Here is a 23,970-nt window from a genome sequence, read left to right as displayed (position 1 = left end):
CGCATCAAACTTCAAACCGAGTCGTCCGCCGCTGCCACCATGTTAAAGTGTGTTGTTTCCTTCTACTAATGAGACTTTACAACTCGTTTCAACCCCACTGGGCTATAAACTTTAATAATAACTTCGGCACGTAAGGTTATGCATCATGTTCGGTCCGTTATTCCAGGTGCAACAACATAAACGACCCCTGTGTAAACAAGGAACTAAACAATGGTTCCTAACAATAGTTCCTATTGTTACAAGGTGGAGCTGGTATTACCTCTTACTATTGGAGTTTAGCTGTGAAATGGCTGAGGGAATGAAGGAGTGTTTGTATCTATTGGTTTTGACTACTGGGTATTTGAAGCGGAGACCAGAAAGCAAGGTCTGAAACTCTAGGTGCAGGGGGTAGGTGCTGTCAGACAGGATGGATTCTGTGTTCCTTAACATCTGTTTGTTGTATAAATCAGATAGACTTTTCTGTTGGATATCTGTTATGCTACTGCAGACCTTGATCACTTTTGTTAGTGCATTTTTCTGTCTAAGGTTGAGAGAGGCATACCAGCCGATAAAAGAAAAAGTAATAACCGACTCAATGAAAGATCTGTAGAACAAAGTCAGCAGTGACCTGTCGACACCAGACTTAGCCAGCTTCCTCAGACAAAAAAGGTGCTGCTGGCTTTTTTTTTTTGCATAGCAAATTGGTGTTACACTCAAACTTCAGCTTGTTATCAATTATAGTGCCCAAGTACTTGTATGACTCAACAATTTCAACCTCAAATAGATTCTGTTTATATATGTATGAAACCAGTTCAATTGGACATTTTGTGTAGCTGACAATGTTTTGTATGCAACACTGGTTCAAAAATCAATAAAAAGATTAAAAAAAACAAGTAGATAAAAACCCACAATGCACAGAGGCGAAAAGTATCTGTGGCATATCTCCTGCCGCCGGTAGGGGCGCTAATTTAGGAAACGCTCCTGTGGGTCTAATTAAAGGGTATACGACCTAGTATGTGGTCGTATGGGTTGGACTTGGAGGACTTGGAATATCTGCATGGACAAGAAAATATTTTTTGACATTCATTGCAATGGTCATACACTGCGCTGCTGAATTAAAAGGGAAGTTGGAAAGAATCAAGATGGTGCTGGATAATGCCAGGAGATATTTGAATGTTTTTGACATATCTGGAGAAGATTTAGATGTTACGTTACACTGTGGGGAGGATTTGCATCAACTCACACTAGGTCTGGGTTATAGAATGGACAATGTCGTGAATGGGATTGATACTGTGGAGTTCTCATATTTCAGTAGGTGGCGGTAATGAAATGAGCTCCTTTCAGATGTTTTTGTTGTCAAGAATACGTATGGACATGTTGCTGCAGGTATGTAATGGAGTCAGAAGATGTAAGGGATGTGGGAAGGACAACTGCAATGTGGAAGATTCTAAAGTGGAGAAAGCGCAAGCAAAGTGCCTGCGCTGCAAGGGAAATAATGATAGGGGGTCAAGCACAGTGCCCAAAAATAATTAAGGGCAATAAAGTAAAGAAGATGAGAGCAGAAAAGGGACTGTGGTATGCTGAAGCTGTTAAAAGAATGGAGAGAAACGGTGAGAATGACGTGAGACGAGAATCTAAGGAGGACAAGTCAGTCGGGAAACATGCTGAGTTTTGCTTTTGTAAGGACCAGATGACGTTTTTGGCCTTTTTGGCAACGGTAATTAACTATACTGCTGGCGTAGAAAGAAAATCTGAGAGAGCTGACATAATAGTGGATGCAGCATGGAGATTTCTAGGTGTTGGGAGTTTCTGGAGAAGGTGTGCAGCAGCTGCTGAGAGAGGGTTCCGGACCCCTCTCAGAAACCCGTGAAATAACTAGTTTGATTGAGAAGATATGAGGGTTTTTTCGTGCTTTGTTTTAGTAAATAGACGCTCTGGTCCTCGCTCCATTCCAGTTGGTGGCGGTAATGCACTGAATCGTTGTTTACCAACCGCCAATAAACCAGAGGAAGAAGAAGCAGAAGTAGTAGAAGAAGAAGAAGATGCGGAAGAACACAACGAAGAAGAAAGCTAATGTGTGCGTCTTCTTAACGCTCCAAGGTTGAAGGTCATTTAACTTGGTGGGACCATTTCCTAACATCAGTTTAGCTAGCTGTTTGCAGTTAACGTTAGCAACACCTATCTGGACGGAAAGCGGGCTAAAGGTGGTTGTCATTTGCCCGATCCGTTCTGGCAACCGGGTTTGTTGCGGGCGGAGAAGACCCTTTTCCAACAACGCTGTTGTCAAACGATAGCGGCGACAGAAAGTTGACGCCTTTTATTTTCGCGAATGCTTGAAACATGCGTTGAACAACGCCTCCAGGGACGGATCGGGCAGTGGCAGGTAGCTCGTATTTCATAATCAAAGCGCTGGACTTGTTGAACTTTTTCGCATAGACCATTGACCGGTTTGTTGTTATTACCGCACTGTTTGCTAGCTGTAGTTAGCTTGGAAAACGGCCTCTCATTCTTGTCAGGATGCTCCTCATTGTCCTGGTGTGCAGCTTGTCCCTCTCTGTAACAGGACAGGCGGAAGACGACTGGATCGACCCTTATGATATGCTCAACTATGATGCCAGCGCCAAAACCATGAAGAAACCTGTGGAGGTGAGGTGTGCAGTTTACTGTGCAATGACATGTGTCCCCAGGTTGTTGCCTGGAGCCTGTATGTGGTAAAATTCTAAAACTGGAGGAAAATAAAATGTTCATTTGGATTGCCTTAAATAATTTCTGCACTAACTAGTATTGGATTTATGGGTGATTCTTCAATTCAGGGAGTTTTTCTGTCCCCAGGATAGATTTTCAAAAAAAAAAAAAAGTTAGGTTGTGTTAGCTCTGAAAAAAAAAAGATTTGCGTCTCAGTGATGACATTTTAATACTTTTTCAGTATGTTGAAAATTCAAATGTGCCAGAATGTCACTGTTTTGGGCCTATCCCCAACCCAGACTTTTTAACTTCCCCTCTATAATAAACTAATAAATATAGTTAAATTCATTAAAGCTTCACTTTGCATTTTCTCATAATGATTTAAAAAGACATATTTCAAATTCATATGGTTTATATAGGTTCAGTTTGCACATTTTTATAGTTAAATATCGCTGTCCCTCATACATCTGTCATTACCATCACACCCAACATTTTAGAGCGGTAACGTTCTTTCAAACAACAACAATGTGGTTGCCATGGAAATGAGAAGTGCCAGAGGCGCCTGACTAGTCATGGCAGAACCATGACTTTTTCATGTCCACAAATATAAGCAATTTGAAGATTTATATGTCCTGATCTGAGAGTATGTTTATTAGGCATCATTACCAAACAAGTTAGTAATTGAGTATTTTAGTTCAGAAATAAGAAATGTCACTTTATTCACTTATATTCATTGTACATTGTATGCTAGCTAACAGGTTAGCAAGTCTAAGACTTCGCCAACTTTTTCTCCAAAAAAGTGAAAATTGTCATTATCATCACATTTTGCTGTTACAACTTTGAAAAAAGCATCGCATCATAATATCAAACTTATTTTGTAGGACGATCAAAGCTATGCTAAGATATTTGTTCCAGACCACTTAATAGAGCTTTTGGAAAAAAACAACAGATTTTAAAGAAATGTATTTTTTATTCCGTCCAAATTTCAAAAGCCAAAAGTGCCCCAAATTGAAGAATCACCCTCATAAAGGATTTTGTACTCTCCCATATAGATGCAGGTTTTAGAAAATGGTCAGAACATGGACTCACTAATCTACACCAACTTAATAAGCATGGCATTCTTAAATCATTTGAACAGATGAGAGAGGAATTTATGCTTCCTAACACATTTTTTTCAGATATTTACAATTCAAGGACTTTTTAACAAAACATAAAGAGTGGGATAGAGTATTGGTGCCCACTCCAATTGAAGAGTTCTTGATAGATAAAGTTACAAACAGGGATTGGGGATAAGAAAGTCATATGTCATGTTTACCAAATATTTTTAGGCTTGAATATGAATAATATGCTGCAGATAAAAGGAAGATGGGAAACTGAAATGAATACAGATATACCACGGGACATGTGGGGAGAAATATGCACTGAAGCAAATCTAGTAACCAATTCAAATACATGGAGGGAATTCAAATGGAAGGTAATAATGAGACTCTTTCAGACACCAGAAATAGTGGCTAAAATGGGCTCAACACACTCAAATAAATGCTGCAGAAACTGTGGAACACAAACTGGCAACCATACCCACATATTTTGGACATGTCCTAAATTAAGAACATTTTGGGAAGAGGCGTTTGAGTATTCCACCAAAATTTCACAAAAGATCCAAAGATGGCATTACTGGGATTAATGCCAGAGGGAATCGATGGAAGAGCTAAAAAAAAACTTTTACAAGTATTACAGCAGCAATTAAATGCATCACAATTAAGTGGTTAAAACCTGACCCCCCCAACATACAATTTATGGACTGAGAAAGTATGGGAAATATATCAGATGGAACAAATAACATATTCTTTGAGACTTCAGAAAGATGTATTTATTAAAAGGTGGAGCCTGGCCATGATTATATTGAGACAGTGAAGTGTTCTAAACCCTTGTATACACTCTGTATCCTACATGCATCTCTATCTTCTCAACTCACCTTATCTGTTTATGCATATACATGCACCCATACCACTACACACATTCATACACAACTCTCCTCCCCGACCCCGACCCCTCTTTCCTTTTTTTTTAAAAATTATCCATGTCTTTAATTTATACCGCCATTACAACTAACACCTCAAGCTGAAGGAAAAGGGTTTTTTTTTGTTTTCCTTTTTTATTTTTTTAACTCCCTTTTGTTAAATTATCTGTAAACCATATACATAGGTACAGCTGAAAAAATGGGAAAAACAGTGGGCAAAATTGTGAATTTGGTTGTATAAGTTGTTAAAATTGAAATAAAAACTAAGTTAAAAAAAAATTCTAAAACTGTGGTACTCCATTATGTTCTCATGGAGAGCTATGTGTATGTAGGTTTTCTTTCCGGTTCAACGCTATGCCGGCTGATTTCACTTATTAGTTCTCACCTGTCTGGTTGGAGGTGCTTCCATCCATTATCCAAACCGCTTATCCTGCTGTCAGGGTCGCAAGGATACTGGAGCCTATCCCAGCAGTCATTGGGCGGCAGACGGGGAGACACCCTGGACAGGCCGCCAGACCATCACAGGGCTAAATAGTGTGTGAGAGAGTGTGGCTGAGAACTATGGCCCACACACCCTCTCTTTAGGCCGTGTAGGCCATAATTCATAATACATGGCCTTTCATCAGGCAGCGTAGGCCATACATACATTTTCACACAAAAAAGCACTATGCGCATGTGTGTGTGTGAGAGGGTTTGGTGGTGTGTGTGAGAGGTGCTTTAATGAGTTAAATCAGTTGGTGTAGTTTTGGGGTGGAATGAAAACCTGCCGCGGGCACACAGTTGAGCATCACTGGTCTAAACCAAACTGACCATGTTACTGTTCCAATCAATGGTTTTCAATCAGAGCCTCAGGTACCACCAAGTACTCCAGGTTTTGTGTTATGCCAGAGCTAATTGCTTTTCAATTGGTTAATCACAGTTCCAGCCTAAAACCTCCCTGATTGAAGGCTGGAATAACGGGAACAACACATGAATGTAGAACAGAAAACCAGCAGTATTCTGCTGGTGATACCTGAGGGCCCGATTGAGAACCACTGTTTCAGATGAAATTTGACAGTGAATACTTGTTCCGCAGACGGTGAACTATCCCAGCGTGCCAACGAAAAGAAGAGAACATAATCAAGGCCCTGATCAAGCAGACCTATTAGTGTGTAACAAAAATGTGGCAAAATTACAAAGTGAGGTGCGTGATTCTGGTATTTTACAAATGCTTTGACCCTGAGCTCCTCTCTATATTATATATACTTATATTATCAGCAACTGTATTGTTTATAAGGGGTGGGGATACCTGCAGTCAGTTTAGACTGAAGAGGTCACTTAGATGAGTGATGAAACGTATCTGTCAATAAACGATAAACAATGAACTGATTCAACCTTCTTTGGATTTCTATATTGTGGTGTGTAACAAACTAATGACCATGGTGTACAGTGCCAGCCACTGTACCAGAGCCATAGTATGGTCTTTATGGACAATAATCACTTTACAGTTAAATCAGGATGTTTGTAATGGTGAAGTTCTGCCATATGACCAGCAACATTTAAAAGCTCTTAATCTTTATTCCTGTTCAGAATGAAGAGCAGAGGAAGCAGATTTCATTAAGTTTACAGCAGTCTGCATGTGTTCCAGTCTTCAAGCGATTCTTCACCAGGCTGCTGAAGGACATAGAAAAAGTTGGTCTGGTAGGTTCAATTTCCTTATTATTATGATTCGATCATTCTGCAGAATTTGATGTACACATTTTGTTCATCTATATCAGGGGTCGGGAACCTTTTTGACTGGGAGAGCCATAAAAGCCAAATATTTCTAAATATATTTCATTGAGAGCCATATAGTATTTTTAACGTATAATAAATTAAATATGTCTTACTTTTAATGCGACTTCTGGTGCTGCATGGTTTTGCTGATGGCCTTGTAGTCTGGTTCATACGTGGTGAGGTTGAGCTTCATGCAGGCGTTGAGGCTTCCATCAGTTAAACGTGAGCGTAGGTTGGTCTTAATGTTCCTCATATGCGAGAAAGACTGTTCACATGCATATGTAGAGCCAAACATGGTCAATACGGCAATACTCACACGCTGCATTGTGTGGTATGTCACAGGAAGCTCGTTCCAAGTTTTAAGAATCAGTTGGTCTTCAGGTTGAAGATTTTTAATTTCTGTCCACTTGTGTTCCCTCGCCAGCTCTGCTCGCTGTCGCGCAAGACTTTCCAACTCTCCATTAAGTGACTTGAACTTACTCATCCACATGTCTGATGCCTTCAGGTCAGCAACTTCCAGCTCAAAGTCTCCGATAGAGACCCCGGGGATGCATGTCAGGTCGATTTTGTCCACTGCACACTCATGTGGATGAGTGATGAACTTGAAAAGACCAGTGCGCGCACGAAATTCTCCAAAACGAGCTTTGAATGACTGCAGGAGATTGAACGTAAAGCCAGCTAGCTGCTGGAGATCCAGATGTTGAGTGGAGTCACTTGCTAAGCATGCATCTCTAAATTGTTGCAGTCTTTCAAAGTGCAGAAGACGACCTGTTTCAATGTCCCTGAGAAAGACTTCCAGCTTGCTTTCAAATGCAAACACTGCTTGTTGAAGGGATGAGATTGTATTTCCAATACCTTGCATTTTCACATTGAGCTGGTTCAGATGGCCAGTTATGTCCACGAGATAGTGAAACTGCAGGAGCCAGTCAGTGTTGTCTAGCTCAGGATGCTTGACGCCTTTCATTTCAAGAAAAGTCCGGATTTCACTCAGGCAAGCTGCAAAACGGCTGAGCACCTTCCCCCTTGACAACCAACGCACGTTGCTGTGTAAAAGCAGACCGGGATAATGATTCCCAACTTCTTCTAACAGAGCTTTAAACTGGCGATCATTTAAAGCTCGGGCAACAATAAAGTTGACCACTCGAATGACCAGAGACATCACCTCGCCAAGCTCCTGGCCACACGTCTGAGCGCAAAGCGCCTCCTGGTGCAGGATGCAATGAAAACTTAGGATGGCTCTCTTTTCATGTTCACGGAGAAGTGCTACAAATCCTTTGTTCTTCCCCAACATACAGGGTGCACCATCAGTACAGACAGAAATAAGTTTATCCATCGGTAGTTTTTTTTCTTTAGCAAACTCCATGAAAGACATGAATAAATCCTCTCCTCTTGTTGTCCCTTTCATTGGCAAAACAGCCAAGCTTTCCTCACGCAGTGTGTCACCTGCAGCATACCTGGCAATGATACTGCACTGAGATAGATGGCTAACGTCTGTTGACTCATCTAACGCGAGAGAAAAGTATGTCCCAGCGTTTATGTCCTTAATTTGTGTTTCCTCGACTTGATTTGCCATCATGATGCTACGATCGTGCACAGTTCTTGCTGACAGGGGCATGTCTTTTATTCGTTTGATTATCTCGTCTTTATTTGGGAAGTCATCAAACAGTTCATTGGCCACATCAAGCATGAATGTTTTGGCATACTCGCCATCTGTGAATGACTTTCCATTCCTTACTATTGCCAAAGCCCCCGCAAAGCTAGCGGAATTCCCGTCACCTTGCTTGGTCCACACACGTAGTTGCTGCTGACTCGTCTGCACTCTCCGCTGTAGCTCCTCGCATGCCCTTTTCCTGCTGTCCCCCGCTGGAGATTTCGATGCAAATGAAGCATGGTGCGTATCGAAGTGCCGCTTTATATTTGACCGTTTCATCGATGCAATTTTATCATTGCATATTAGACATACCGCAGATCCTGCTCTCTCCACAAATGCAAATTTCTCTGTCCACGCAGCCTGGAATGCACGGTAATCATCGTCTTTTTTTCTTTTTGCCATCTTTTCCGTTACAAGGGTTGAAGCGGATAAACTAGTTGGCTATCTGATAAAATTGATTTCTTCACCTTTACAATGACCCGGACATGCTCGCGAGCCATTGGTTCCCGACCCGACCCACGGGTGACCCGTGACCCGTGAAATTTATCTTCAAAACTAATTTCTGTTTACTTTAAAATGACACAGTATTATTAAGAAATATCACAAGTATTTTAAAATCAGTTCCAAACTGATTTTTTTGAAAAAAAAATAATTTTCAACTCAAAATTGTCTGGGAGCCATATGCCGTCACCGGAAGAGCCATATATGGCTCGCGAGCCATAGGTTCCCGACCGCTGATCTATATGAAAGCATTATAGGAAACCTGTCTTGCCATCTCCACATAAACACAATGGAAATTAGTATTTTTTTTAGCTGTGACATGCTCCACAACGATATACAGATACACACTAAAGTATCTGGAGCAGAAACGAAGGTGAAACTACACTGTTGATCTGTTGTAGAAGAGATTTCTCACTTGTCTATCTTGACGCTCCATTCTCTCGTCAGCCCAGTGATGTTAATGAAATCGTGTGTGATGCTAAAGTGAGCCTGTCTAAACAAGCAGCCGTGGAAATCAAGAAGCTTCTGTCCGGCGAGCAGAGCTGCAGCAACGGGGCATTGGATGATGCTGTCAGCCAGGTTCTGGTGGACCTCAGACCACACAACTATGAGGCCTGGAGGTGGCGTTTTGAGGATAACTTCGGTGTGGACTTAGACACGGTGTTGAAGGTAAGCTTGTGTTGAGTGGTCTAAGGTGAAGTTGCCCGTGGATGCTGGTCTCAGACTGGTTTTCAACACTATTTCTACACAGTCGGCATTTGTGGTTAGTGTTTGGCGCCGTTTTCTAATGGTTGTTGGCTTAAGGTTTGGCTTGAAGTAAAGGTGTTCAAACAAAGTGTGTGTGTGTGTGTGTGTGTGTGTGCGCGTGCGTGCGTGTGAATGCAAGTTTTTCTAGATGTATGTGTCTTTTCAAGTTCTCTAAACGATGGGGAGAGAATGTGTAACAAAACGGGAAATGTATGCTTTCTATGGCTAATGATTAAAAAGTTGACGTATACAACAGCAAATAATGTTATTTGTATAGTACTTTCTAAAGGAGGGTTTAGAAAAGGGATTCACAATCACGACAAACAAAAGTTGGGAGGACCAACTTTTGTGCTTGAAACTCCTCTCCCCCAAAGATGTCAATTCTGAATGCCATCAGCCTTTTGAACACTGGAGCTATGCACCATACAAATTAATCCACTGCCTTCAAGTCGGGGGGGGGGGGGGCAGGCTTAAAATGCGCCACGATAAAACATGCTGCCAATCAAAGTGCATTTCCATTCCAGCGTGTGTTAAGGGGACATTCATTACTTTGCCTTTCCTTTCCTCTAAAGGGTCCCATCCCATATTAAGAATATCCCACAATTCAATTCTGTTAGAAGTTGCTGGACAAAAGTATGTTTTAGTTAACTTTAGTTTCTTTATGTAATGTTAATACCATTCCTGCTATCAGTGTTATTAGATTCAATCGGTATCCTTGCAGGTTTACACATAGAGATGTTGGTGCTAGTTAAATTTGAAAAGAAAGAGTTTTTTTTTTTCAAAGCACAAATGTCCACTACTATTCTAATGCACTTGTTGTTCTGCTCTTTAGACTACTTATCAAAAATGCCGGCTACTTGTTTGACTCTGTGTATCACTGGTGTCTGTGCTTCCAGCTGGTCAAAAGGACAAACTGTTAACGTGGCTGCGCTCATATATTGCAGAGGTCATTTGGTTCAGACTGGTTATCTACCTTTGCTCTCTTTCTCTGAATGTCAGTATCATCAGCAGAGGGCTCGCCTAAGCGGAAATGATGGGGGTACTGAGAAATATAACTTTAAATAGACTACAGCTCTGATTACATTTATATCTGTATTTGCACATGCATGCTGCACTTAAGCTAGATTCACTTGGCTCAGATGGCCTTGCTTAAATATGCTGCTTTTGTGTTATGTCCACTGGCTCCCCCCCCTTTTTCTCCCCAACTGTAACCGGCCAATTACCCCACTCCTCCGAGCTGTCCCAGTCGCTACTCCACTTCCTCTGCTGATCTGGGGAGGGCTGCAGACTACTACATGCCTCCTTCGATACATGTGGAGTCGCCAGCCGCTTCTTTTCACCTGACAGTGAGGAGTTTCACCAGGGGGACGTAGTGTGTGGGAGGATCACACTATTCCCCTCAGTTCCCCCTCCCCCCCGAGCAGGCGCCCCGACTGACCAGAGGAGGCGCTAATACAGTGACAAGGATGCATACCCACATCCGGCTTCCCACCCGCAGACATGGCGAATTGTGTTTGTAGGACGCCCGACCAAGATGTCCACTCCTTTTTGTTTTTCCATTATGTGTCAAACTGTGAGCGAGATTCTTCAGCCCGAGAGTAGAGTTACACTACCGTTCAAAAGTTTTGGGATCACCCAAACAATTTCGTGTTTTCCATGAAAAGTCACACTTATTCACCACCATATGTTGTGAAATTAATAGAAAATAGAGTCAAGACATTGACAAGGTTAGAAATAATGATTTGTATTTGAAATAAGATTTTTTTTACATCAAACTTTGCTTTCGTCAAAGAATCCTCCATTTGCAGCAATTACAGCATTGCAGACCTTTGGCATTCTAGCTGTTAATTTGTTGAGGTAATCTGGAGAAATTGCACCCCACACTTCCAGAAGCAGCTCCCACAAGTTGGATTGGTTGGATGGGCACTTCTTTGAGCAGATTGAGTTTCTGGAGCATCACATTTGTGGGGTCAATTAAACGCTCAAAATGGCCAGAAAAAGAGAACTTTCATCTGAAACTCGACAGTCTATTCTTGTTCTTAGAAATGAAGGCTATTCCATGCGAGAAATTGCTAAGAAATTGAAGATTTCCTACACCGGTGTGTACTACTCCCTTCAGAGGACAGCACAAACAGGCTCTAACAGGTACTATTTAATGAAGATGCCAGTTGGGGACCTGTGAGGCGTCTGTTTCTCAAACTAGAGACTCTAATGTACTTATCTTCTTGCTCAGTTGTGCAACGCGGCCTCCCACTTCTTTTTCTACTCTGGTTAGAGCCTGTTTGTGCTGTCCTCTGAAGGGAGTAGTACACACCGGTGTAGGAAATCTTCAATTTCTTAGCAATTTCTCGCATGGAATAGCCTTCATTTCTAAGAACAAGAATAGACTGTCGAGTTTCAGATGAAAGTTCTCTTTTTCTGGCCATTTTGAGCGTTTAATTGACCCCACAAATGTGATGCTCCAGAAACTCAATCTGCTCAAAGAAGTGCCCATCCAACCAATCCAACTTGTGGGAGCTGCTTCTGGAAGCGTGGGGTGCAATTTCTCCAGATTACCTCAACAAATTAACAGCTAGAATGCCAAAGGTCTGCAATGCTGTAATTGCTGCAAATGGAGGATTCTTTGACGAAAGCAAAGTTTGATGTAAAAAAAATCTTATTTCAAATACAAATCATTATTTCTAACCTTGTCAATGTCTTGACTCTATTTTCTATTCATTTCACAACATATGGTGGTGAATAAGTGTGACTTTTCATGGAAAACACAAAATTGTTTGGGTGATCCCAAACTTTTGAACGGTAGTGTATATTCTGTTTTATTCTCTCTACCTAGGTGTGCTTATGTGTTATGATTATCGTGACCATCATCTGTACTCAGCTGTGGTCGGTGGTTTCCTGGTTCATCCAGTTCAAGAGACTGTTCGCTATCTGCTTCTTCATGAGCATCATCTGGAACTGGTTCTACCTGTACAAGGTAAAGATAAATCGCTCCTGTTGTTTCTTGTCTCCTTTGGCATCTTTTAGAAATGTGCTTGGTTAAAGGGCTTGTAGTGATGACTGCTCCACAAAAAAGTGTTGTGGACATTCACATCTTGGTTGTTGAACACAGATGGTGTAAATCTTCTTGTCAATACAGTGACTGGCTGTGTAAGGTTTATTTTGGCATCAGAAACAAGTTAAACATGGAGGAAGACTTGAATCTATATATAGAAAGCAAGAATGTATGTTTGTATGTTTGCTTAAAACTCCAGAAATACTCACTGTAGAACAAAAAGAAAGGTATCTTCAGAATCGGCACTTTCCAGAGATTGCACAGTTAAAAAAATATTTCAAAACCCAAGTAAAAAATTGATTTATTTGCGAAATTTAGTTTCTTTTGTGGCGATTTGGGATTTAAGGCGATTAATACACACATTGGCAAAGAAGCTTGATGATTGGATTGAAAATGATGACATTTGATCATTTTCATTAATAAGATTAGTTTATTTGACATTTGTTTATCACATGTATCATATCATAAATTATCCTATATTTCATCATTGCTTATATCGTAAAGATCCGATCGTGTTGGTTTTTTTGGTGAGAACATTTTCCCCGGCCAATGCCAGGTAAGGCATCTTTACAATCAGCACTTTCCAAGGATTGCACAGTTTGAAAAATATTTCAAAAACCAAGTAAAAAATTTGGTTTATTTGCGAAAGACGCATTCCAACAATGCTTTGTGGAAACTTCCGGCAAATCCTTCCAGTGGTCAAGGGAGGCACTACACCTAACATTGTCAATGCTAGCCTGAAGGCACGCAACGTGCTTTACCCGGAAGCGCTTGAGCACTGAGCGATTAATAGACGGGTTTCCTGTTTACAAACATTACTGCTTTGGTAGCTCTCAAAAGATTATGCATCTCATAATCTTTTGAGAGCTACCGAAGTGGTTCAACAATGAAAATGTTCAACGTTGCATGTGACCCCTTTGGAATGTTCAACATTTTTCACCCATCCTTTCGGTGGTTTGTGCAGTTTATTGCACAACAACTGCGTGTCATCTCTGCTGTATCTGAGCTCTATCTTGGTTAAAATCTGTAGCTGTAGCTGCTTTCTGCCCCCTAGTTGCGCACGCATCTCTGTGATGACGTTGCACGTATACCCTCCTATACACACATTGGCAAAGAAGCTTGATGAATGGATTGAAAATTATGACATTTGATAATTTTCGTTAATAACATTTGTTTATTCGACATTCGTTTATCACATGTATCATATCATAAATTATCTTATATTTCATCATCAATTGTATTGTAAAGATCAGATCGTGTTGGTTGTCTTGGTGAGAACATTTTCCCCAGGCAACACCGGATTGGCGGCGGCGGCTGATTTGCGGCGATTAATACACACATTGGCAAAGAAGCTTGATGAATGGATTGAAAATTATGACATTTGATCATTTTTGTTAATAACATTCGTTTATTCGACATTTGTTTATCACATGTATCATATCCTAAATCTATTTATATAAAGCAAGAGTGTATGTATGTTCGCTTAAAACTCCAGAAATACTCATCTTAAAACAAAAAGAAAGGTATCTTTAGAATCAGCACTTTCCAAGGATTGCACAGTTCGAAAAATATTTCAAAAACCAGGTAAAAAAATTTGATTTATTTGCGAAATTGAGTTTATTTTGTGGCGATTTGCAGTGGCAGATTGTGTTGGTTGTTTTGGTGACAACATTTTCCCCGGGCAATGCCGGGTACCTCTGCTAGTTACTAATAACTCAGTGTTCAAAACCTCCACTGTACTATCAGTCATCATTTTGGGGTAGTCCCCTTTATTGCACACCGATGCAACTAGCTTTGTGAGCTAGCCCTCAGAAGCTTTACACACTCTTGTCCTTTGTTTAGGTAGCTGCAGTAGGTAAGCTATCTCTGACATGAGGTGCATTGCTTTCTTGTGTTGAAAATGTCTTTGTAAATAAAGTTTGATTGATAATGACTGCCTGTCAGATTGCCTTTGCTGAGCACCAAAACAACCTGGTGAAGATGGACAGTGTCAACGCCAAATGCACTGGAGTAAAGAAAATTGACTGGAGCGATAGCTTGAAGGGTAAGATGGTTATAGGTATATGCCAGAAATTACACATTATGTTGATTTTAAAAAGTGTCTTTTTTTTTTTTCTTCTGATTTTTCCCTTTTTTCTCCCAATTTAGTGGCCAATCGATCCCTATTTTAATTCAAACACCCACGCTCGTACTGCATGCGTTCGCCAACTGCATGTCTCCGGCCAGCAGTCTCGAAGGAGAGCGCCTCCCCACTTTCGTGACAAGGCGACTCCAGGCCGAACCACTGTTTTTTCCGACACACACAGAGACGCATTCACGTGACGAACACAAGCAGACTCCGCCCCCCCTCCCGAAGACAGCATTGCCAATGATTGCTGCTTCATCGAGTCCGGCCATAGTCGGATCTGACGAGACCGGGGTGCGAACCCCAGTCCCCAGTGGGCAACTGCATCGACACAAAGCCGATGCTTAGACCGCTACACCACCGCGGACTGTCTAAAAAGTGTCTTTTAAGATGAGATGACATTACGCTGAAATGTATTTTAGGGTCTCCACAGTTGGTGACATGGAAAATTAGCTTAGCTCAGTGGGAACAAACAACGTTTGACCTTATGTTTCCCTGTAGATTGATCTGTCAGTGAAACGATACCCTCCATTTTAAACAGTCAATCACAAACCTTTGTCAGCCTGATGATGTCTACATCATAGGCTCAACACTTTGACACACCAAATACCATGACAGTTTTTCTTAAGGTTGCAAGACTGCAGCACCAAGAAAACCAACGAGTCGTTAAATGGAGAAACTGATATTGCTCATCAGAGCTCTATATGATGTTAAAGAGATGTAGAGTTAAAGTTTGTTTAGTATTGGAATGACGTTTCATTATTTTCCTGCAGAGTGGTTCAGGAGTACACTAACTCTTCAGGATGACCCCTGTAAGCGGTACTACGAAGTCCTGATGGTCAACCCTATCCTGCTGGTACCTCCAACCAAGGTAGATAAGTGTGTATACACTCGAATGCATGGGGCAGGGTCTCAGAAACAGAACTTATTAGTACTGTACCTATTTTTAATCAATAATAATAAATCAAACTTATATAGCACTTTTCTACCACTCAAAGTCAATACTGTCATTATATAACCCTTTAGGGCACAGCTAATGGGGATCCCGATGAATAAACATAAACATATTCCATTGCCTAGCAACACGGGACTCGCCGGTTCGAATCCAGGTGTACCTCCAGCTTGGTCGGGGGTCCCTACAGACACAATTGGCCGTGTCTGCGGGTGGGAAGCTGGATGTGGGTATGTGTCCTGGTTGCTGCACTAGCGTCTCCTCTAGTCGGTCAGGGCACCTGTTCGGGGGGGGACTGGGGGGAACAGCGGGATCCTTCCACGCGCTACGTCCCCCTGGTGAAATTCCTCACTGTCAGGTGAAAAGCGGCTGGCAACTCCACATGTATCGGAGGAGGCAAGCGGTAGTCTGCAGCCCTCCCCGGATCGGCAGAGGGGTTGGAGCAGTGACCGGGACGGCTCGGAAGAGTGGGGTAATTGGCCAAGTACAATTGGGGAGAAAAGGGGGGGGGGTCTGCAAGAATCTGTGAAAACGATTATGGTACAGTTTGGTTATAATTAATTTGAATCGGTAAAATAAAACTTGGAACATTAGGTTTTACAATATGATTTAGTTATGCATATTGATGATCACTAATAATGATTCAAATTTCACAAGATGTTTCATAACACCTTTAAAGTGATTTGACTAATTTGTTAATCCGGTTTTGTGAAATCCCCCTACCGTTATTCTCGATTGCACTGCAGTTACACATTTGTTACTGCCTGTTCTCTGTCAACCTAAAGTCAACAGCTCATTATCTCAACTCTTAAACTCACCCTCTTTAAATAAAAAAAATGATTTGATTATTTTAATTGAAATGAGGTCAAAATGGAATAATATCAGGATTAAGACTGCTAGATTTTTGCTCTGTCTTGATTTTATTGATGCATGTAAATTACTTAGTCCAGTTTCTTATGGCTTTTCAAAAATGGCCGTTTGAAAAGTCGTAGTGACCCACACGATGTTTTGTACAATACAGAGACCTTAGACTGCAGACGTCAGAAAAAATAATATTCCTCTCCTATTAGGCTATATCAGTCACTATCACAACCTTCATCACGGAACCGCTGAAACATGTCGGGCAGGGGATCAGTGAGTTCATCAGAGCCCTCCTCAAGGATCTACCAGTCACCCTGCAGATCCCCGTTTTTATCACCATCATCCTTGCCGTACTGGTAAGAAAGATAGTTGTTTTGTTCATTGTCTTCAGTGAGAAATTCCTTCCACAACCAGTGAATGTTGCACAAAACTTAAAACATAGCACACTTTAACACCAGAACAGCGCTCAAATTGCAGAACAGAAACCTCCATCTGATAAACCCCATATCACTGACATTATAAGCATCAACATAGGAACTGGTCAATACCATCATTTGAGTGTTATATATAACAGGTGTTTCGTTGCTGCTTGTATAGCAGAGGGAACAGAACTTGTGGCCCTTTTATACCTGAGTAGCCCGAGTCTGTGGCCAGTGAAGTGAGTGATCAGGGCCATGTGCTTAATGGAAGTGATTTACACTTCGTAGTGCTGTTGGTAAGATCAGAAGCAAGACTAAAACTGCGTTTCCACCGCAGGAACTTTCCTCAGGAAGTAGGAACTTTTCGAGGAACTTAGCACATTTCCACTACAGAGACCAGGGTCTAAATTAAGTTCCGGGGACATTATTTTGCCCCCCAAAAAGTCCCTGCTCAGGGGTAGTACAGGAACTTTGGGGGTGGGGCTTGCAGTGCTGAAGATTTCTGATTAGTCGAGTACTCGCAGCATTTTATTTCAACCGCCATTTTTAAAAATCTGCAACCGCAAACCAGCACTGTGTCCGAAAACATTCACTCATTCACTACCCCCTACTCACTATGTAGAGGACTATCTAATATAGTTAATTCATTGGCAAAAAAAGGAACACAGTACCGATCTTAAGAAAGGATATCCACATTGAACGTGAAACCACCTTATTATTTTGTCAGCAGATGCACTTCCACCTTATTTTTGTTCATGAATATATGCACCCAATGAATCTGCAGCTTGAAAAAATTGATCTTGACTTGGAGGCTATAGCCAGAATCAAGTGTCTCTTTGAACTAAGATAGGCTTGCTGTCAAACCGTGAAGCCATTATGTAATTTTACACTCGAAGGACATTTGTGTCCAGTCTGTGTTAACAGTGAATGTACCCATCTCTCCCACAGATCTTCATGTATGGAAGCGTCCATGCAGCTTTCCAGTATGGTATCACTGCGCCCTTCCGTGGTCACAGGCGCCAGCCTCCGCCTGCACTGGACCAGCCTCAGCCTCGCCCTCTCCGGCAGAGGGATGCAGGTCGCAACCGCTTAGCTGGAGGGGACACGCTTCAACCTGTCACAAGACCCAGGGCCATCCACGGCAGATCAGACCACAAGGTTCACCAGCAGAAGCCTGACAGAAAAAGTGAGAAGTCGTGTGTGTTTGTTGAGACTCTGCGGAGTGCCAACCAGCTATCCAGTGAGGACGAGCCAGATGTAGTGCTTAGAGAGGAAGATGCTGATGAAGAGCAGCAGGAGAGGCTCTCCAACAGCGACTCTGAAGCTGAAGGAGGAGATTCAGATGATCAGGAGGAGGTGCTGGAGGAGCTAAAAAGTGCTAGCTCCTGCAGTGTAGCTGAGGCCAAAGCCAAGGCTCCCGTTGCCAAAGCTAAACCCACAGCAGTGGATCAGAGCTCCAGAAATGCAAACCCTACTCAAGCTAACCAAAGCAAAGACAGTGAGACACCCAAATCTCTGCTAGCTAATAGACAGGCTGAGAGACCAGCAGGGGGACAGCCCCCACAAACTACAACAGCAAAAGGCAGTCAGGTGAGTTCTTTTTCAAATGCATACCAACTTGTTGGCCTGAGAACATGTCACACCATATTTTCAATGCCACAAACAGACTTGTCTTGAGTTGATTAGCTATATTAGCGCTTCTTGGTACTAGACGCCGGTGTTGGCCTTCCTTGTGTTGCATTGCAAATCCTCTGTGATCTTGATGCATAATCACTCAATTTGAAAACACATCTGCTGCCGTGAAACAGTAATTGACTTGAAGTTGTCTTTCTGATGTGACACCAGCAAGTGATAAGGTGCTGGAGCTGTTCACTGTCTGTGATTACCATGATAAGGGCCTTGTTCTGAGAACTTTCGTCCATTATCTGCGTTTTGAATCAGAATCAGAAACACTTAATTTCATTTCATGCACTTGCGCACATGAAATGATACCAAACATCGTTTTCCCCAGCCCACAGCAGTGCAACACAAAGACAAAACATATGCAAAAACTACAAGAACACATAGATCCAAACTAACACATACAGTGGTGCTTGAAAGTTTGTGAACCCTTTAGAATTTTCTATATTTCTGCATGAATATGACCTAAGACATCATCAGATTTTCACACAAGTCCTAAAAGTAGATAAAGAGAACCCAATTAAACAAATGAGGCAAAACTATTATACTTGGTCATTTATTTATTGAGGAAAATGATCCAATATTATGTATCTGTGAGTGGCAAAAGAACGTGAACCTTTGTTTTCAGTATCTGGTGTGACACCCCCCCCCCCCCCCCTTGTGCAGCAATAACTGCAACTAAACATTTCTGGTAACTGTTGATCAGTCCTGCACATTGGCTTGGTGGAATTTTAGCCCATTCCTCCATACAGAACAGCTTCGACTCGGGGATGGTGGTGGGTTTCCTCACATGAACGGCTCGCTTCACGTCCTTCCACAACATTTCGATTAGATTAAGGTCAGGACTTTGACTTGGCCATTCCAAAACATGAGCTTTATTCTTCTCTAACCATTCTTTGGTAGAATGACTTGTGTGCCTAGGGTCGTTGTTTTGCTGCATGACCCACGTTCCCTTGAGATTCAGTTCGAGAATTCGCTGGTATAATTCAGAATTCATTGTTCCATCAATGATGGCAAGCCATCCTGGCCCAGATGCAGCAAAACAGGCCCAAACCATGGTACTACCACCACCATGTTTCACAGATGGGATAAGGTTCTTATGCTGGAATGCAGTGATTTCCTTTCTCCAAACATAACGCTTCTCATTTAAACCAAAAAGTTCTGTTTTGGTCTCATCCGTCCACGAAACATTTTTCCAATAGCCTTCTGGCTTGTCCATGTGATCTTTAGCAAACTGCAGATGGGCAGCAATGTTCTTTTTGGAGAGCAGTGGCTTTCTCCTTGCAACCCTGCCATGCATACCATTGTTGTTCAGTGCTCTCCTGATGGTGGACTCATGAACATTAACATTAGCCAATGTGAGAGAGGCCTTTAGTTGCTTAGAAGTTACCCTGGGTTCCTTTGGGACCTGGCCACCTTGCTCTTGGACTGATCTTTGCTGGTCGACTACTCCTGGGGAGGGTAACAATGGTCTTGAATTTTCTCCATTTGGACGCAATCTGTCTGACTGTGGATTGGTGGAGTCCAAACTCTTTAGAGATGGTTTTGTAACCTTTTCCAGCCTGATGAGCATCAACAACGCTTTTTCTGAGGTCCTCAGAAATCTCCTTTGTTCTTGCTATGATACACTTCCACAAACGTGTTGTGAAGATCAGACTTTGATAGATCCCTGCTCTTTAAATAAAATAGGGAACCCACTTACACCTGATTGTCATCCCATTGATTGAAAACACCTGATGCTAATTTCACCTGCAAATTAACTGCCAATCCTAGTTCACATACTTTTGCCACTCACAGATATGTAATATTGGATCATTTTCCTCAATAAATAAATGACCAAGTATAACACTTTTGTCTCATTTGTTTAATTGGGTTCTCTTTATCTACTTTTAGGACTTGTGTGAAAATCTGATGATGTTTTAGGCCATATTTATGCAGAAATATAGAAAATTCTAAAGGGTTCACAAACTTTCAAGCACAACTGTATATCTAAACTAAAAAAAAAAAATCACTGTCCAGGAGAATGAACGTCAGTCAGCATGACTGTCGGGAACTGCTGGTCTGCATGGGCTAGCAGTTAGCTTAGCCTGCCCCGCTTCCGCATCCTGTCAGACGGCCGTTTGTGTTTCAGTGTTTTGAGCAGTTGTATATGATTTAATTTTGTGCTGATGATATCACGGTATTGATGGCATTGAGTTTTATGCCAGAGGTGCAGCTCTAATAATGTATGCCACCGGAGGAAATAAGCCCACACACAATTACATACAGATGACAAACTAGACCTACAGTAGTTTTCAGAAACTGTAATATGGGATGTTTGTTTGTTTGTTTTTGTTTGTTTGAAATGCTTCAGCATTGTAAATGCGGTTATTGGATGATGATTCACATGCTACAGAAACTGGTAACCATTTTAATTGTTGAGATCACTTTTCTTTTATTTATTTATTTTGGTGTTTGTATTCTAGTGTTAAGGCTGTGATTGATAATGACTATTCAACTTATCCGGTCCTGATGCATGTTTGAAAGCAGTATATGTAGGTGTAATAGCCATTTATTTATGTGTTTATTTTGAGTCAATTCACCTTTTGGTCAGTAGGTGTCAGTTTCTTATTTTGGGAAGTGCATTTATACAAGTGGGTTAATGAGGTCAGGGGTGGATGCTAGGTGGCATACAGTTTTTTGACCGCGTCGAGGATAGAGTAGCAGTGTAAAGTTACTATAGGCTACCTAACTGTGAGAAAGATACAAAGAAACGCTGTAAAAGAAGTGTGTAAGTAATAAATGAAAAGTCAAATCAGCGGTAACGTCTGGACATTGTTTGTGTATGCAAAAGCTGATGCCAGCGCGCGTTAATTACTTTCACTGGCATGCACCAGTGACTTATTGGAAAGCCACTTACAGTAGGTTTATTTGTATGATGCATTTCATAGATGCGCGTGTGTGTGTGTGTTTACACGTATCTGGATGACATCAGCATTTTGTTTTTTTTTAACTCTTGCCATCATGAATCTTGCCGTTCTCCCAGCTCCGATTACTAGTAAACCATTAGGGGCAATGGTTTTTAACCAGGGGGCGAGCAGGCCGTCTGATGTGGCGTGGAGCAAACTTGGGCGCCCCTTGAGGTTAGGCCCGAATGTAAAGAAAATGAACATTGTTTACTGTATAGGTCATTTAAAATGTGATGAAATAGTAAAACCTTCACAGTTATCCCTTTGCACCTAGCCTGAAAGGAGTTTACAGCTTTTTTTTTTTCTGGATTTTTCTCCTTTTCTCCCCAATTGTACTTGGCCAATTACCCCATTCTTCTGAGCCGTCCTGGTCGCTGCTTCACCCCCTCTGCTGATCCGGGGAGGGCTGCAGACTACCACATGCCTCCTCCGATACATGTGGAGTCGCCAGCCGCTTCTTTTCACCTGATAGTGAGGAGTTTCACCAGGGGGACGTAGCGCGTGGTAGGATCACACTATTCCCTCCAGTTCCTCCTCCCCCCTGAACAGGTGACTGACCAGAGGCGCTAGTGCAGCGATCAGGACACAAACCCACATTCAGCTTCCCACCCGCAGACATGGCCAATTGTGTCTGTAGGGACGCCCGACCAAGCCGGAGGTGACACGGGGATTCGAACCGCCGATCCCTGTGTTGGTTGGCAACAGAATAGGCTGCCACACTACCCAGATGCCCCGCAGTTTACATCTCTTGATCATATATATCTTCATTATAGAATAGTGTTTTCATCATACAAAGTAGGTGAATTGAATGTTTTCCAAAATGACCGCTTCATCAGGATAACTCTGAAGTTCTCATTGCTCCTTTTTTTAAAGATTTTTTTTTGGCCTTTTCCACCTTTATTTGATAGCGATAGTAAAGAGAGAGACAGGAAAGGCAGGGGGGAGAGAGGGGATGACATGCAGCACAGGGCCTGGGCCGGATTAAAACCCAGGTTGCTACGGTAAGGACTCAGCTTTATGTGGCACCCCTCTACCAGGTGAACCATCGGGGCACCCCCACATTACTCTTCCGAAGCAGGCTATAACATAATTAACATAATACCTTACCCTATTGTAACATAACTAAATCTAACAAAGCTAGTTCTCAGCAAATAACATGCTTACAACTAAAATAACATCATAGTATGATTGCCGTTATTGGTTCGTTTTAATACACGACATGTGATTGCGTTTCACTGTCTGAATACTTCAGATACAGTCTGGAATCTGTGTAAGTATATGTACTTGGCTTATAGATATTATGTTATCAGCCACAACGAGACATTTAAGTATGCATGCAAATATTTCAGTTTTATTTTTGTTTTGATCCTCTTTTCTCATTTTATTTATTTGGACAGGTTCTTGAAAGGCCCGATAAAGAGAGCACACATCGCCAGTCAATGGATCATATTGAAACTATAGGAGTTCCAGTTCAAGAGACGGCACCACAATAAAACTGTCTTCCTGTGCCTCAACAGAGCAGGAAGTGCTTGACTTTGAGGACATGCCTTACTTTATCATGGCAAGTAAAAATCATAATGTTGGAATTTTTTTTTTTTTTTTTTTTTTGATTTTTCTCCTTTTTCTCTCCAATTGTACCCGGCCAATTGCCCCACTCTTCTGAGCTGTCTCAGTCTCTGCTGCACCCTCTCTGCCGATCTGGGGAGGGCTGCAGACTACCACATGCCTCCTCCGATACATGTGGAGTCGCCAGCCGCTTCTTTTCACCTGACAATGAGGAGTTTCACCAGGGGGGATGTAGCGTGTGGGAGGATCACACTATTCCCCCTCGAACAGGCGCCCCGACCGACCAGAGGAGGCAGTAGTGCAGCGACCAGGACAGATACCTACATCTGGCTTCCCACCCAAAGACATAGCCAATTATGTCTGTAGGGACCCCCGATCAAGCCGGAGGTAACACGGGGATTCGAACCAGCGATCTCCATGTTGGTAGGCAACGGAATAGACCGCTATGCTACCCGGACGCCCGTTGGACTCTTTTTAATGTAAATGTAAAAATAAGTAACATTTTATGTTTCCCTTTCTGTATATTGTAAGAAGGCATTTAATACTGTGAAATAATTATTTTCGTATGTCAGGTTGAATCATGGTAGTGGATTTGTTCAGATACTGCCTGCTTCATCAGCTCTAGAAAATTATGAATTGGTGATAAATGCTTGGTTTTAATTTCTGTTACACTATTGTTAACCATACTAATTGTAAATATAGTCCAATAAAATTTTGAATTTTTCATAAATTTTTAATGGGGCTCTGAATGTTGATTTTGGCACAAAATAAAAGTTTTCTACTCTTGTTGAATTCCTGATGTACTAAAAGTGCGCTGTCGGCTTGAGAGGATCGTTCTGCTGTAATTTTAAAAATGTTAAAAACTCAAGACTTGTGACCATGTAGTCATTCTGTTTGATGGTAACACACTATTTCACTGTGACATAGCCGAGTTTGGTGGCACGTTGGCGCAGTGGTTAGTGTGGTCGCCTCACAGCAAGAAGGTTCTGGGTTCGAGCCCCAGGGTAGTCCAACCTTGGGGGTTGTCCT

The 23,970-nt window shown here is 41.9% G+C and overlaps 1 protein-coding gene across 4 annotated transcripts; it reads left to right on the top strand.

Moving 5' to 3' along the window:
* The first annotated feature begins 2,029 nt into the window (after positions 1-2,029).
* clcc1 (chloride channel CLIC-like 1) lies at positions 2,030-23,697 on the top strand. Of its 4 annotated transcripts, none has more exons than XM_056276412.1 (11): positions 2,030-2,362; positions 2,543-2,625; positions 5,760-5,867; positions 6,254-6,364; positions 9,039-9,260; positions 12,172-12,312; positions 14,335-14,434; positions 15,289-15,386; positions 16,538-16,684; positions 17,696-18,337; positions 22,773-23,697. In XM_056276412.1, the coding sequence occupies exons 2-11, from the start codon at positions 2,578-2,580 to the stop codon at positions 22,866-22,868; spliced, it is 1,713 nt and encodes a 570-aa protein (XP_056132387.1). In that variant the 5' UTR covers positions 2,030-2,362; positions 2,543-2,577; the 3' UTR covers positions 22,869-23,697. The 4 variants fall into 4 exon arrangements, with proteins under 4 accessions (XP_056132387.1, XP_056132386.1, XP_056132384.1 ...); XM_056276411.1 differs by having other exon boundaries at positions 2,523-2,625; XM_056276409.1 differs by having other exon boundaries at positions 2,030-2,625.
* Positions 23,698-23,970: the final 273 nt, after the last annotated feature.

This window comes from Lampris incognitus, chromosome 3 (genome assembly GCF_029633865.1).
Source record: "Lampris incognitus isolate fLamInc1 chromosome 3, fLamInc1.hap2, whole genome shotgun sequence".
Taxonomy (NCBI): domain Eukaryota; kingdom Metazoa; phylum Chordata; class Actinopteri; order Lampriformes; family Lampridae; genus Lampris; species Lampris incognitus.
This window is presented reverse-complemented; position numbering and strand designations above follow the sequence as displayed.

What these genes read in the sequence shown, in the direction of transcription:
- clcc1 (XM_056276409.1), top strand. Translation starts at nt 2,497, where the DNA reads ATGCTCCTCATTGTCCTGGTGTGCAGCTTGTCCCTCTCTGTAACAGGA. An exon ending in TGGCAAAATTACAAAGTGAG is followed by an intron (nt 5,868 to 6,253) that starts GTGCGTGATTCT and finishes ATTCCTGTTCAG; the next exon opens with AATGAAGAGCAGAGGAAGCA. An exon ending in ACTTAGACACGGTGTTGAAG is followed by an intron (nt 9,261 to 12,171) that starts GTAAGCTTGTGT and finishes CTCTCTACCTAG; the next exon opens with GTGTGCTTATGTGTTATGAT.